The 12,800-nt window shown below is 32.2% G+C and overlaps 1 protein-coding gene across 1 annotated transcript; it reads right to left on the reverse strand.

Moving 5' to 3' along the window:
• Positions 1-6,891: 6,891 nt before the first annotated feature.
• Positions 6,892-11,946, reverse strand: LOC106762960. Its single transcript, XM_014647098.2, has 3 exons — positions 11,686-11,946; positions 8,506-8,833; positions 6,892-7,392 (listed from the first exon to the last, which is right to left on the reverse strand). Exons 1-3 carry the CDS (start codon positions 11,831-11,833, stop codon positions 7,182-7,184), a joined length of 687 nt encoding a protein of 228 aa, XP_014502584.1. The 5' UTR covers positions 11,834-11,946; the 3' UTR covers positions 6,892-7,181.
• Positions 11,947-12,800: the final 854 nt, after the last annotated feature.

Below are 12,800 nucleotides of genomic sequence, written 5' to 3' on the forward strand. Positions count from 1 at the left end.
AAAAATCATGAAAAAACTTATTATAATGAGAATATATAAAAAAAAAATCTTCTATCCCTTTTTAATCAAACAACATTTATTTTTATTGTATTTCTCACTCATTTCTCTTATTTTCTTATATCAAAAAATATGGCTTCTAGTTTCTATCTAAACTAGCTAGTTTTGTTAATAAGACAAGTACATAATAATAATAATAATAATAATAATAATAATAATAATAATAATAATAATAATAATAATAATAATATTATTATTATTATTATTTATTATTATTATTATTATTATAAAAGATTAAAAATGAAATTTACTTACCATTCTTTTTAAATTGTCCTGCTCTCATTTCATTCCTCGCTAATCTCTAAAATCAACTGTTTAAAGGAGAGATCTATCTTGTTCCTACTTAACATAGAACAAATAGTAAAATTTAGATAAAATGTTTTCTAGTCTTTCTAGAGAGCACTTAATATTGTTTTAATTTCTCGCTTTTTGTTTACCTCAATTTTTAATTTATTAATAATAAATTATATCAAATTAAATCCCATCTTTAATCCTATCATCATCAAATATGCATAGAAATAAGTTTTATAAATTACAAATATTAAAACCAATTATCCTCGCCAATATCTTTGATTTTTTTTTTTTTTTTCAGAACAATTTTCTTCATGGCAACCATGAACTATTTGGATCGTACAACAAATAAATAGAAACTTATAAAAATATGATAAAAGTAAATTAATTATGGACCTCCCAGTCTTACTCATCATGCCACTAATAATTTGGTTCCGGGAGAGACAAGTAATCCGAATGTATAATTTCTTTTTGGATCTGTTGGGTTTCTTGGCTAAATCCTCACGTAGTTTTCTTTTCTTCAGTAGCATGATTTTATTTCTGATCATATCTTAGACTTATCCTCTTATTCATAATATACTATGGTTGTTAAAATATTCTAAAACTAAGAAAGAAAAAAATGTAAAAAGATGTGTGTACGTAATTTCTTATATGCATGTAGAAGGACCTACACAGTTCCTTCTGTTGAAAAAGAAAATAAAATGAACAAAATAACTCATGTACTCCCGTAAAAGAATATGGCTTCTAGTTTCTATCTAAACTAGCTAGTTTTGTCAATAAGACAAGTACATACACATATGGTTAAGAAACTCAGGCTGAGAAATTTGAAGGACTTGATCTTATTTGTTGGTATATGGTTATGAATAATTCTTCCTCATAGCTAATTGTTTCAGGTGTAAAGTGGTGCTGAGCATAAAGATTGGATGGACGAGATCTGGATCGCTCTAGGTAGTATGATTGTTTTGGGTGTAAGTGGTGCCGAGCGTGACCAGATGGACGAGATCTAGATTGCTCTAGGTAGTGTGGAAGGCTGAACGGTCTGATGAAGGCGGGATGATTACCTGTTGAAGGCCGCCAAAGACACTCCGAAGCTCAGTAAATGACCGAAGGGTAATATCTAGGGGTGAGAGTAATATATAATGTGTAGCGAGTGCAACTTTGAAGACATACCTAGTACCTTTATTTATACTGGTTGTAATGAGCTTTTATCTTTCATGGGCCTTATAACGGCCCAATCACACCTTAATCTTCATTAAGCACTTAATAGGTCATTACCAGCTGACGCGATATAGGTGGACGGCTATGGAGGGACGTCCTGGTAGTTTGACCTGGAAGGATAACCTGGGAAGACCGCACGAACAACCATATAAGAGGATCGTGCGACTACGTGGAAGGACCGTACGATCATGGGAACTAATCATATTACTTATACCGTTGCTTGTATCTGAGTTTAGCTCTCAACCCCATCAAGTGCAGAAAGTTAGAAAACAATCTCTATATAATAAAATCTACAATGATAAATGTATAGTAGGGAATAGGACGGACGACCGTACTAGAGCAGGGTCGGCCGGTCCGAAACATTTTCCGTCGAAACCGGCCAACAGAACCCTAACGAAGCTCGGTGACCATAACCGGGTGCAACCTCTTCACAAGAAAAACCTTGAAGAATCCACATGGATTTTTATCGCCACAAGATAACCCCACATTCTCCATGCTGAGAGACGAAACGTCTAGTATGACCAAGGCGTCGAGCTTCCGCGTCACTATCGAAGCCGTACATGGAGCCGTCCGAAGCATTCGAGACGGACGGTCACACGGAAACCAATCTGATTTCAAAATGAATTCCCACCAAAGCCCCGGCGTGACGGGCGGCAATGACGCCCGGCGAAGGAGGGAAACCAGAATATAATAAACTCAGGATTAAGGTAAAACCAGATTAACTATAACGGACCCGCTATTGGGCCATGATTAAGGTTTTGTTAATCATTGGCCCATGAGAAAAACTATAAATATGAGTCTAGGGTAAGAGGTAGGTGATTCCATTGCATGCGGATTTATTTCACTCTCTCTCTATCTCTACCCCTTTTATCTAATCACTGAAACTGACTTGAGCGTCGGAGTGTCATCGACAGGTATCCGGGCGGATTCAGTTGAAGTTGACGTTCGTCAGAAAGAATCTTAAATAGCAGAGGTGGAAACCGAACGGCCTGAAGCGAGAAATTGTGTAAGAAGACTCGGAAATAATCCCAACCGAAACAATAAATATATATGGTGTGTAAACTAAGAGATAAAAAAGTACCTTTATTCTGAGACTGTCTCATTGATTACTATTGTAACAAGGTTGATAAATGATTACTATTGTAACAAGGTTGATAAATTAGTAAATCAATTTGGTTCATATCACTAAACTATGTTATTAGTTATGCTGCAGGTTGTTTGATAAAACAGTTATTTTAATAAGTAAATTTCATTTTATTGGTTGCTTCTGTGTGTTTGATATTCCAAAGCATGGGTTTTGTCTTTTCTGTGCCGTCTAAATTCCAGCACTATGGTGTCAAAATTGTATTCTTCTAATACCAATAAAGCTCAAAAGTTAAAAACTCTAATTTCTTGGAGCATGTCTAATATTGGTGATAAACTGAGTTCTTTAGTATAAGTAAGCCCAATCTTTATTCATGGATGGAGCAAGTTTATATAAAAGCCACAGGTATAAATTGAAAAGGACAAGTCTGCTTTATTTTCTCTTCTCAGATGACATGATTGAAATAAATTTCTATCATTATAATGTTCAAACAATAATAGAATATAAAAAATTCAAAAATAAAGTTTCAAAGTAATACTTAAACAATACCAAGTTAAAATAAAATTAAGACGTAAAATTCTAGCATAAAAATTACGTTATCCAAATTCAACAAAGAATCATTATAACCATATCGAAGTTAAGCTAAGAACATTATCTAAACAGTTAAATTAGCAATTAGGTCGCTAAATTGATAAGAATTTTGAAATTGATCTCTAAACGTTTTTTCAGTAATTATCTTAAACAATATTGGTTGTAGTTTTCAAAAGAGTAAGCAGAATATTAATTTAAAGAAAATTATTGGTCTACTTTATTAATTATAAACTTCAAATTAAATAGTGTGCCTTTTTCATTCTCTTATGAAATAATATATCTTGTCTATATGTTTGCTTCAATCATGAAATACTATACTCTTTGTTAGTACTTGTGCATATATATAGCATTTTACAAGTCATGATTTGTATTTTTCCACCTTTACACTAGCATTATTCTTACCTTTGTAGACGTGTTTTAGACCAATAGCTTTATGCCTTTTGGGAAGAGTTGTTAGTTCCAAAGTATCATTCATTTTAGTGTTTCTCCCTGCACCTCACTTCCTTCTTCCTGCATCTCTAAATTTACTCATTTATTCTTCGTTTAATAAATTCAAAGCATAATTAATGATTATTTAATTATATTCCAACCTTCATGCACCTCACACCTCCTTCCTATCAGCCTTCACTTTTATAGCATTTCTTTCCCATTCAGTTTTACTGTTTATACATTGCTATTTTTGTTTCTGATCCCTGGTGTGGTGGTGTTTGCTGGTGGTGGTGATCTCAACATTGGAGGAGAGGAAGAAGAAGAGACAACTCCTAAAAGTTGCAAACTGCGTTTCACTTCAACCGCAATGTGAACTGCGGATGTGGCACCCCTTAACTGCATTTCGAAGTGTGGTTGGTTTATTTTGGGGGTGCATCTTCGTTGTTGTCCACAGTTCGCATTGCGGTTAAAGTGAAACGCAGTTTGCAACCTTCAGGAGCTGTCTCTTCTTCTTCTTCCTCTCCTCCAATGTCGAGATCACCACCACCAAGTATCACTAGGACCAGCAAGCACTACCACATCACGGATCAGAAACAGTAGCAATGTATAGTAAAACTGAATGGGAAAGAAATGCTATAAAAGTGAAGGCTGATAGGAACGGGAAGGGAGTGTGGGGGTGCAGGGAGGTTGGAATATAGCTAAATAATCATTAATTAATTATGCTTTGAATTTATTAAACAAAAGATAAATGAGTAAATTTGAAGGTGCAGGAAGAAGAAGGTGAGGTGCAGGGAGAAACACTCCATTCATTTTTCTTTTATATTAAATGAATCTCTTCCTTTGTGCCATGTCTCTACCTTTTATTCTTTACAACTTCTTTAAAATGCAGTTGCTCAGAGTTTATTTGAAGGAATTATAATTCTTTAAGATTACGAGTGATTTCATCATACTTTTCATAAATATCACAGTTTATTATAGGTTGAAAATGAAATATTTGAATTTGTGAATTGATTAGAATGACTTTAAGAATTCATTTTAAAATTAAAATATTTTTTATATTGATTAAATCTAATTTTAATCAATTCTTTTTTTTTAATTATATTCTATTCAGTAGATAAATCCATTTTTTTTTCATGAATTATTATGCAAATAATAGATATTAATGTACATATGTTCTAATTCCATTTATATAATTATATTTATATAATTTATATAAATTTATAGAATAAGAAAACTCAAAATTACCTTCACAATAACTTTTTTAAAATCGATTTTACATGCCCTATAATATCCTTCAGTAAAATATATTCTTATATGCTTGATTTTTTTATAAGCCTATCCTACCTAATATTTAAAGATATTATCATGAAAAAAAAAAAAAAAACCTTCTATGCAAAATTGATAAGGAAAGAAATGAAGAAATGAGATGGGAGTCACTTCTATTTCTTTTTAGTATAATGGATTATGAAAAAAATTCTCTCTTTTTAATTTAATATATATAGTGAAAAAACTTATTATAATGATAATATAAAAAAATATCATATCTCTTTTTAGTCAAACAACATTTACTTACCATGTTTATTTTTATAGTATTTCTCTTTTATTTCTCTTATCTATTTTTTTTAATTTTCACAATTAAGCATTAAAGTTTATCTTTTCTTCATTAAGAGAGCGGCTCAGTTGGGATGGTTAGTGTAGAATAACTTACCAAAAGGATTTTTAAATACCCCTTTTAATTTTTACTGAATTAAACTTAGTAAGCAAATAATAATAGCAAATAACAAGAATAAGGTTGAGAGAATTTTATCCTGGTTCGGATTTTACCAATCCTATGTCTAGTGGTTTATCTCGAAACAAGATAAACAATTCAATACTAACAAAACAATTACAAATTACAATGACAAAGAAACAATTTGTAAAAATTTAAAAAACACCTTTCTTGATACCACAAGAGATGAACCTCCTGCACCTCTTTTGAGTCTTCACAAAGGAAACGCTTTCTCCCAATACTTCACGAAAGATTACTCCTCTTGCCCAAACACGTCCTTAGATGCACCAAAGATGAACCTGTTATTCTTATGTCACCGTAGCAGTACTTCACCAACTCCACAGATGAGAGTTTCTCAAGCCGAACAAGAACACACAAGTCTCAATGATTTTTGAGTACTAGAACACAAGGGAAGAATTAATGTTGAAGGAAAATGAGAGCCTATTTATAGACTCAAGTAAAAACTCTTTCGTTCTTCGTTTCCAGTCATTTAACGTTTTTAATCGATTAATATTCTTGTTAATTGATTAAAATGAGTATAACGACTAGTTCAACGGCTAGAAAACTCCAACGATCACCTTTAATCAATTAATTTGTGAATTAGTCGGTTAACTAATCAATTAAAAGGTATTTCAGTCGATTATTACAAAGGAAAATTGAGTTTTCAGCTCTTATTTTGTTTAATTAATTAATACTAAGTTTAATCGATTAAAACAATACCATTTTGACTCTGAACATCAATTACACAATATAAAAATACATGAAATCAAAACCACTAAAAATTTAAGTCCTAAACATTAAACTACAATAGTTACAAAAGTTTTCTATAACAGTACAAATCTTCAAAGAATATTCTTGAATCTTGATATCTCCTTACTTGAATTGGAGATCATCAAAACTTCATCTTCATCATTTCTCTAAAGGATCGGAAATCATTTATTAATTAAATTTTCACTTTCTTTGTATCAGATAGACTTTGACATATTAGATGAGGTAAAATAATAGTTTGACTTTTTTTAATCCCCACATTTTAAAAACATCGTTCTGGTTAATTAAATATAGTAAAATCTTATTTTAGTTCTTAATACTAAATTTGACTGAAGATAGTTTTACATTATTTATCTTACTTTTTTTTCAAATTTAATGTTTAGAATCGAAAACTTGCTTTATTTTATTGAGGAACTAAAATAAATATTTACAAATTGAGCATCAAGACATAATACACTAAATTTAAGGATCTAACTCTTAATATAAAATAAGGTACGTGGTTAAACTCATTTTTATAAGCTAATGTTGATAAATTTACCGTATGTGCCAAAGTGAGGCTCTAAAATTACGTTGACAGATTTTTTATTTTAATTGTACAGAGAGAGAGGAGTACTTGTTTGCTGGAAACAATAAGATAAGTAGATTATAAAGATTTAAAATGAAAACAAGTAAAACGAATCAGTACTGATAAAAAATGCTTATCTCAATTATAAAACATTTTGATTCCAATACAAAGTTTAAAAGCACAATAATCTGTCAGAGGACAGTGAAAGTGAAATTGGGGAGTGGTCATTCTTTCAGAACTAGACTAAACTAATTGATAATTTTTTAATATTCATTAACTTCTCACTGTAAACTCAGTATACAACTGAACAGAAACATCTGTTTTCCTTCTTTTCTTTTCCTTCTACTACAAGATGAAAACACCACCTTGGCGATGCTCAAAAACATGTAATTACAAAACATTTATAGATCTCAAAAGGAAATAATCTTCCTATGTGAGTGCTGCTCTCCAATCGAAATCACGTCTCCATGATCATGATCATGGAAAAGTAGGGTCAATACTCCAACTAAACAAAGCACTGAACCAACAAGAAGTTTGTCATACCGCTCCACCCAGTGAAACTTCAGCTGACTGGCTCCGTAAAACGACAATGCTACCAGCGAAGTCATCACAGTTATTGTACTGTAAATGCGACAAGTGTGAAGCTTGATAAAAGTAATGAAAATCTGAACATTTTTTTAACTTGATTGGCATCTAAACCAAACTAGCATCAGACCTGATTAAGATATTATAGACCCTAAAAGATTTTTTTATTGCAGAACAGCATTAGAAATTATAACAAAAGACCGCAATCTTATTAGAAGCCTTAGCATACGTTGTCATAAAAAATGGTTTGCACGATGCCATGTTATTATAACTTGACATTCCATGTATTTCCATGCACTTTAAGCAAATGTTCAAGCCATGGAGATTTTGTTGTCGGATTCCAGACTAAGCAGTCCAACCAGTTTTAACCATTAATTGGACACTTGTTCAATTATAATTCAGTCTCAAAACTGATTTGACAGTCAAACATCTTATGTTATGACCTGTTAAAATTACTTAACCTGGTTTAACCTCCTGTTCACATGTCCTAAAAAGTTGTATAAATTGTATATTGTTTCATGGGAATTACAACTTAAAACTCAAGTATTAAGTATTTCCTAACGTTGTTGGCAAATGTTCAAGCAACCCAATTGGTCTAACCATGATTTGTCACTTGTCTGATTATAATTCAATCTCAAAACTGAGGTGGTGGTCAAACAACTGCAGAAAACTTTAAATCACTCGACCTGGTTTAATCAATTTACTTTTTCTAAAAGATTTTGAATTTTATAATGTTTCATGTAAATTATTCTAACGATGTCCTAAAGATTCAACCAGCTAGTTAAAACAGATCAACATGAACTGGAATCTCCCTAATCCCAACCTAGCACTTTTTGGTTCACTTTTAACAACATTGAATAGAATGTATTTCATTAGCTTCTCAATTGTGAAAACACATTTTCATGATCTGTAAAAAATTTCTTGGGGACCTTTGCTTTATTCGATGTCATCGTCAACATCAGAATTTTAAACATTGATAATCATTGATACCGTTTTCCAATAAATAACATATCACTTTAAATAACAATAGGTCAACAAAGATCCACGAAGCATGCCTATGGAAGCAGAAGACGAGTATACTCATTTGAAAACAAAGCATAAAATAGCAGGACGGAAAAAATCCTATTGTTTGAGGCAATTAACTCATACCTGAACAATAGTACTACGATGGCAAGCACCATCATGGAAGATGAATTTCCAACTGCGAGAAATACTGGGAGAGTTGTAGCACAAGGAGACAAAGCGGGAACAAGAATAAGTCCAGCTACAGCCATTTTCTCCATTGGTTGGTTGTGTGAATGACTATGGCCACCCTTTCCCGTCAGAAACAACAGTATATAACTACCACCCAGAAATACAAGCAAAAGTGAAGCAACCTTATGCACTGTTTCTTCACCAGCAATGGTGTTCGCCATGGTAATTGCCGTTATACCAAGCAGTGAAGTGGATATTACATGCAAAATTGCTCCAAGAGCAGCTGCATGAAACAAAATGAATAAGGTTAAAAACCTTTGTCAACAGAATCGTAGAACAATCATCTGAGTCTTACTATAAGTATAAAGGTAAAATCAAACACCATAATAAGCTACACAATTATTGAAATCCTTAATTGCTGTAGCTGAGTTGATAGTGCCAGAAGTAAGAATACCACGATGTCAATTGTTCTAGAAGTCCACATATGAAATTCATTTGAATGGTTTTCCCAAACAATTTTCCAATTCTTATATTAATAAATAGTCCTTGAACATGACAAGGAAAACGCCCATTTTAAGTCATGTGAGCGCAATGATCCAGCATCAAATGCAGCCATAAACAAAAATATAATTAAATGACCTCAGGCGTGACCCAGCCTTCTCAGCTGCATTTTCCAGACAGCAAGCCAGATTCTTCTGAATACAATCTCTATTGCACCGTTTTCCCCTTTTGTTGCTTCTCTTCTATTGCTCTGTTTACCCACTCATTGTCCAGCACGCTGGGAAATGGGAACCAACTCTCTTGTCCAGTACGTTCTTTTCTTATAATTTTTCTGTGTTTTGCTGTTTGTGATTCATTTAAAAGAAAAAATTCCTGGTGATTTGGTTTCTGGTGTTGTTGTTCACTTTGTTTTGTGCTCCGTTTTTCTATATATATAAAGAACAACAATTTTTGTTTCTGAATTCACATTTGATTTTCTTTTCTCTTTGTTCTTATGATTTCTAGCATTCCGGTCCATTCCTTTTTTGAACTCCGATTTTTTTAAAGCATTTATGATTCAAAGTGCTTTATCAGTAATGAAGATAGGAAAAAAGAAATTTTGGCAATCATTGGTTGAAGATGAGATTGTCGACTTTACCATCCATTACATCCAGCAAGTCATTTTCCAAATCCTTAGTTCTTTTACAGCCATCCAAGAATTGATCTTGATATTGAAGCGACAGAAGGCACTTTATAAATGCAATGGTAAGTTTAGTTAAAATGGAAAAATCATAGGTAAGACTTTAAATAGCTGATAATGTATAAGATAGCCAAATTGCAAGTAGTCATAATAAAAACGCTCCTAGTAAGTGAATGTTCGTTTTTTAAAATTTAGCAATAAGAAAAAGTTCCATGTAAATACTAATGCAAATAACGTTTACACCAAAGTTGAGTAGTAGAGGATGTACGGATCACATATACCAAATTTGTAAAGACTTTCCATTACTGAGCTTGACTTGTAGTTTGCCATAATGTGAATATGTAGGTTAATATTAAATCATTTACATTTGTAAGTTTAGTATATAACATTACGAAATTAACATTCATTTTTTTCTAAACTGTAATATAGTTTATTCAAATAATAAGTAGGCTTGAGCATAAAATGTTGCAAGACTCAGGTAAGAGATCTATTGAGGATATATCACAAACTCCAGGTAAAAATCAATCAGTATTTGCTAACAGCAATGAAACAGCGTGACAACAACAATTACAATACTGAATAAGAAATATGGAATATAATCCACTTAGGAGAAATCAGCGTAAAAGTGACTGAGAATGACGATGGTAGCTCAGAGAAAGGAGTCAAGTGTCAATGTCCGCCTACTCTTTTCTCCAACCCTATATGTCTAATATATCACACATAGTCAGCAGCATATTTTCAGTTAATCTCTCTCTGTTGATTGTTTTAATCCCTTATTATTCGGATCATCAACCACGCGTTCCATTGCTTCAACCAAATCATTTTTACCAGCTGTACTGCTGTAGCTGCTGGTATTTTCAGTCACAAAAACTTGGTTTGTATTGAGTATAGTATAACCAAGCTAAAGAACACTTTGAGTGATGGTGTAATTGATCTCATTCTCTTGAATTATATTGATGATAGCAACAAGCGGTTAGTGAGAGAAAAGGGTGGAGATGGAAAAGATGCAGAAGATGATTTGATCTTTAACGATGATACCGTGACTTAGAAAGAATCTATAAATGCAACTAGCGCTGGTAAGCCTTTAACCTACCCTAGGCAGAAAACAAGATTGAAGCGGGTAGCTACGTTTAAGCTTGCAAGCACTTGGGTAAAGGGAAAAGAGGTGATAATAAAACTCCAGTAGCAATGAAAATGATAATAAAACAGAATTAAATCTTTAAGAGGATGATTGAAGATTCTAATTAACAACTTTTACTGGAATCTGATGTTTTAATTACTTCAAACCTTAGACACTTAAACTTACTTATTACCTTATTTTTGTTGGTATACTTGTTTATTTTTCTTAAAAACATACCAATCTTATTATTAATTATGAATTATGAATATTTCCTAAATTTGACTCTCTTTTTTTTTTTTTTACTTTATTTTCCAGCACTGGTATAATTAATTATCTAATATCAATATAAAAGCTCAACAACATTAATCTCCCCATCTTGCTATCTCATTTCTGCGGTCGACCTCTTCAAATATCTGAATTGTTAATTAGGTAATAAACACATATAAGACAAGGAAAGGAACAAATACACACAAACGCACAGAGAAGTGGGAAAATATGTAGCACTTCAGAAATCCGTATGCATTCAGATTCCAGATAATACCATCGAAAGGGAAAAGAGGATAAGGAAACTCAATCGCATCACTAGATTTCACCTTTATACAACTCATTTATGAGAACAAATTTTTCCTCGTCCCATTCACTCTACTCGCATCTAAACAAGCAAACGCCGCAACAGGACAATGCTAAAGAAAAGCCCAATCCCTAAACCCTAACGAAGTTTCGCGCACCATACACAACAAAAAAGCATGGCAAAAGAAAACAATGAACTAAAATAAAAATGTCGGTGACCTAAGTTGCGCAATTAAAGAGAAGAGTGATGAAAGGAAGAACTTACTGACGATAAGAGTTGTGGAAAGAGTCCATTTCTGCGCTCGACCAACAATGGAGAAAGGAAGCCAGTGAGTGGGGATGAATGAATGGAGGAGTGAGACGGTGGCGATTCCGCCGATGGTGGACAGATCTTCAGCGGTGAAGCCACCCATTGCCCACGAAAATGGAGAATCAATCGTTCAGATCTGTTGTGGAACTCCACAAACATACAAGCACTGTTTCCGATTGGGATGAGAATAACTAAATCTCAATAAAATGGCGAAAAAAGGTGGGAAAATTTATTCTATATGTATGGAATGGAATAAAATATTGCGGTTTATTTTTAAAAATAAATCATATGTGGGTTACTTCAACCTTATTTTTGAATTATATTACAAGAAAATAAGAATAATATTTTTGAATTATATTACAAGAAAATAAGAATAAGAAAAGAAAGTTATTTAAATATATATATATATATATATATATATATATTCGTTTATTTGATAAAAGAAATTTATACTTAATAATACATGTGAGTAAAATGCAGTTTGTTAAGTTTGTTAAAAAAATCGATGTTACCTTTTTTTTTTTCACGATACAACAAAAATTGCAATACTTCAAGAAACAAAGAATAATTGAAGAAAACATCATAATCATTCTCCATGGTAGTGGCACTATTAACTACTATGGTCGGTACATCTACCATTGTCCTTGGGGCGTGTAAAAGTGCACTGGCACCCCAACCCTGGAAAACATGGCAGTCTCAATGTCTTTGTGATGTTATCACTGATTGCTTTGTGTTATTTCGTTACTTTGTTAGTGTTTTTCTTCTCAATACTCACGTCTCAGGTGAAGGAGTACGATTTTGGCAAATATCTATTTTGTTGTTGATGTTGGAAGTGAATTGTGTGTCTAAAGCAAACTACACAATATGTATTTATAGAATAATTCAAATTTGATTATAATATATTTAATAATTATGAATCAATCACTTTAATTTTTTAAATTATGTAATATTTAATTTTCTATAAATCTATAACAGTTGATTTGATTATGTTTTAACACTTCTATTCAAGTTGGAGTATACATGTCATATTACAAAGTTTGTGAAGGATACATGTCACAAAATCCCAATGA

Source organism: Vigna radiata, chromosome 6 (genome assembly GCF_000741045.1).
Source record: "Vigna radiata var. radiata cultivar VC1973A chromosome 6, Vradiata_ver6, whole genome shotgun sequence".
In the NCBI taxonomy this organism is placed as follows: domain Eukaryota; kingdom Viridiplantae; phylum Streptophyta; class Magnoliopsida; order Fabales; family Fabaceae; genus Vigna; species Vigna radiata.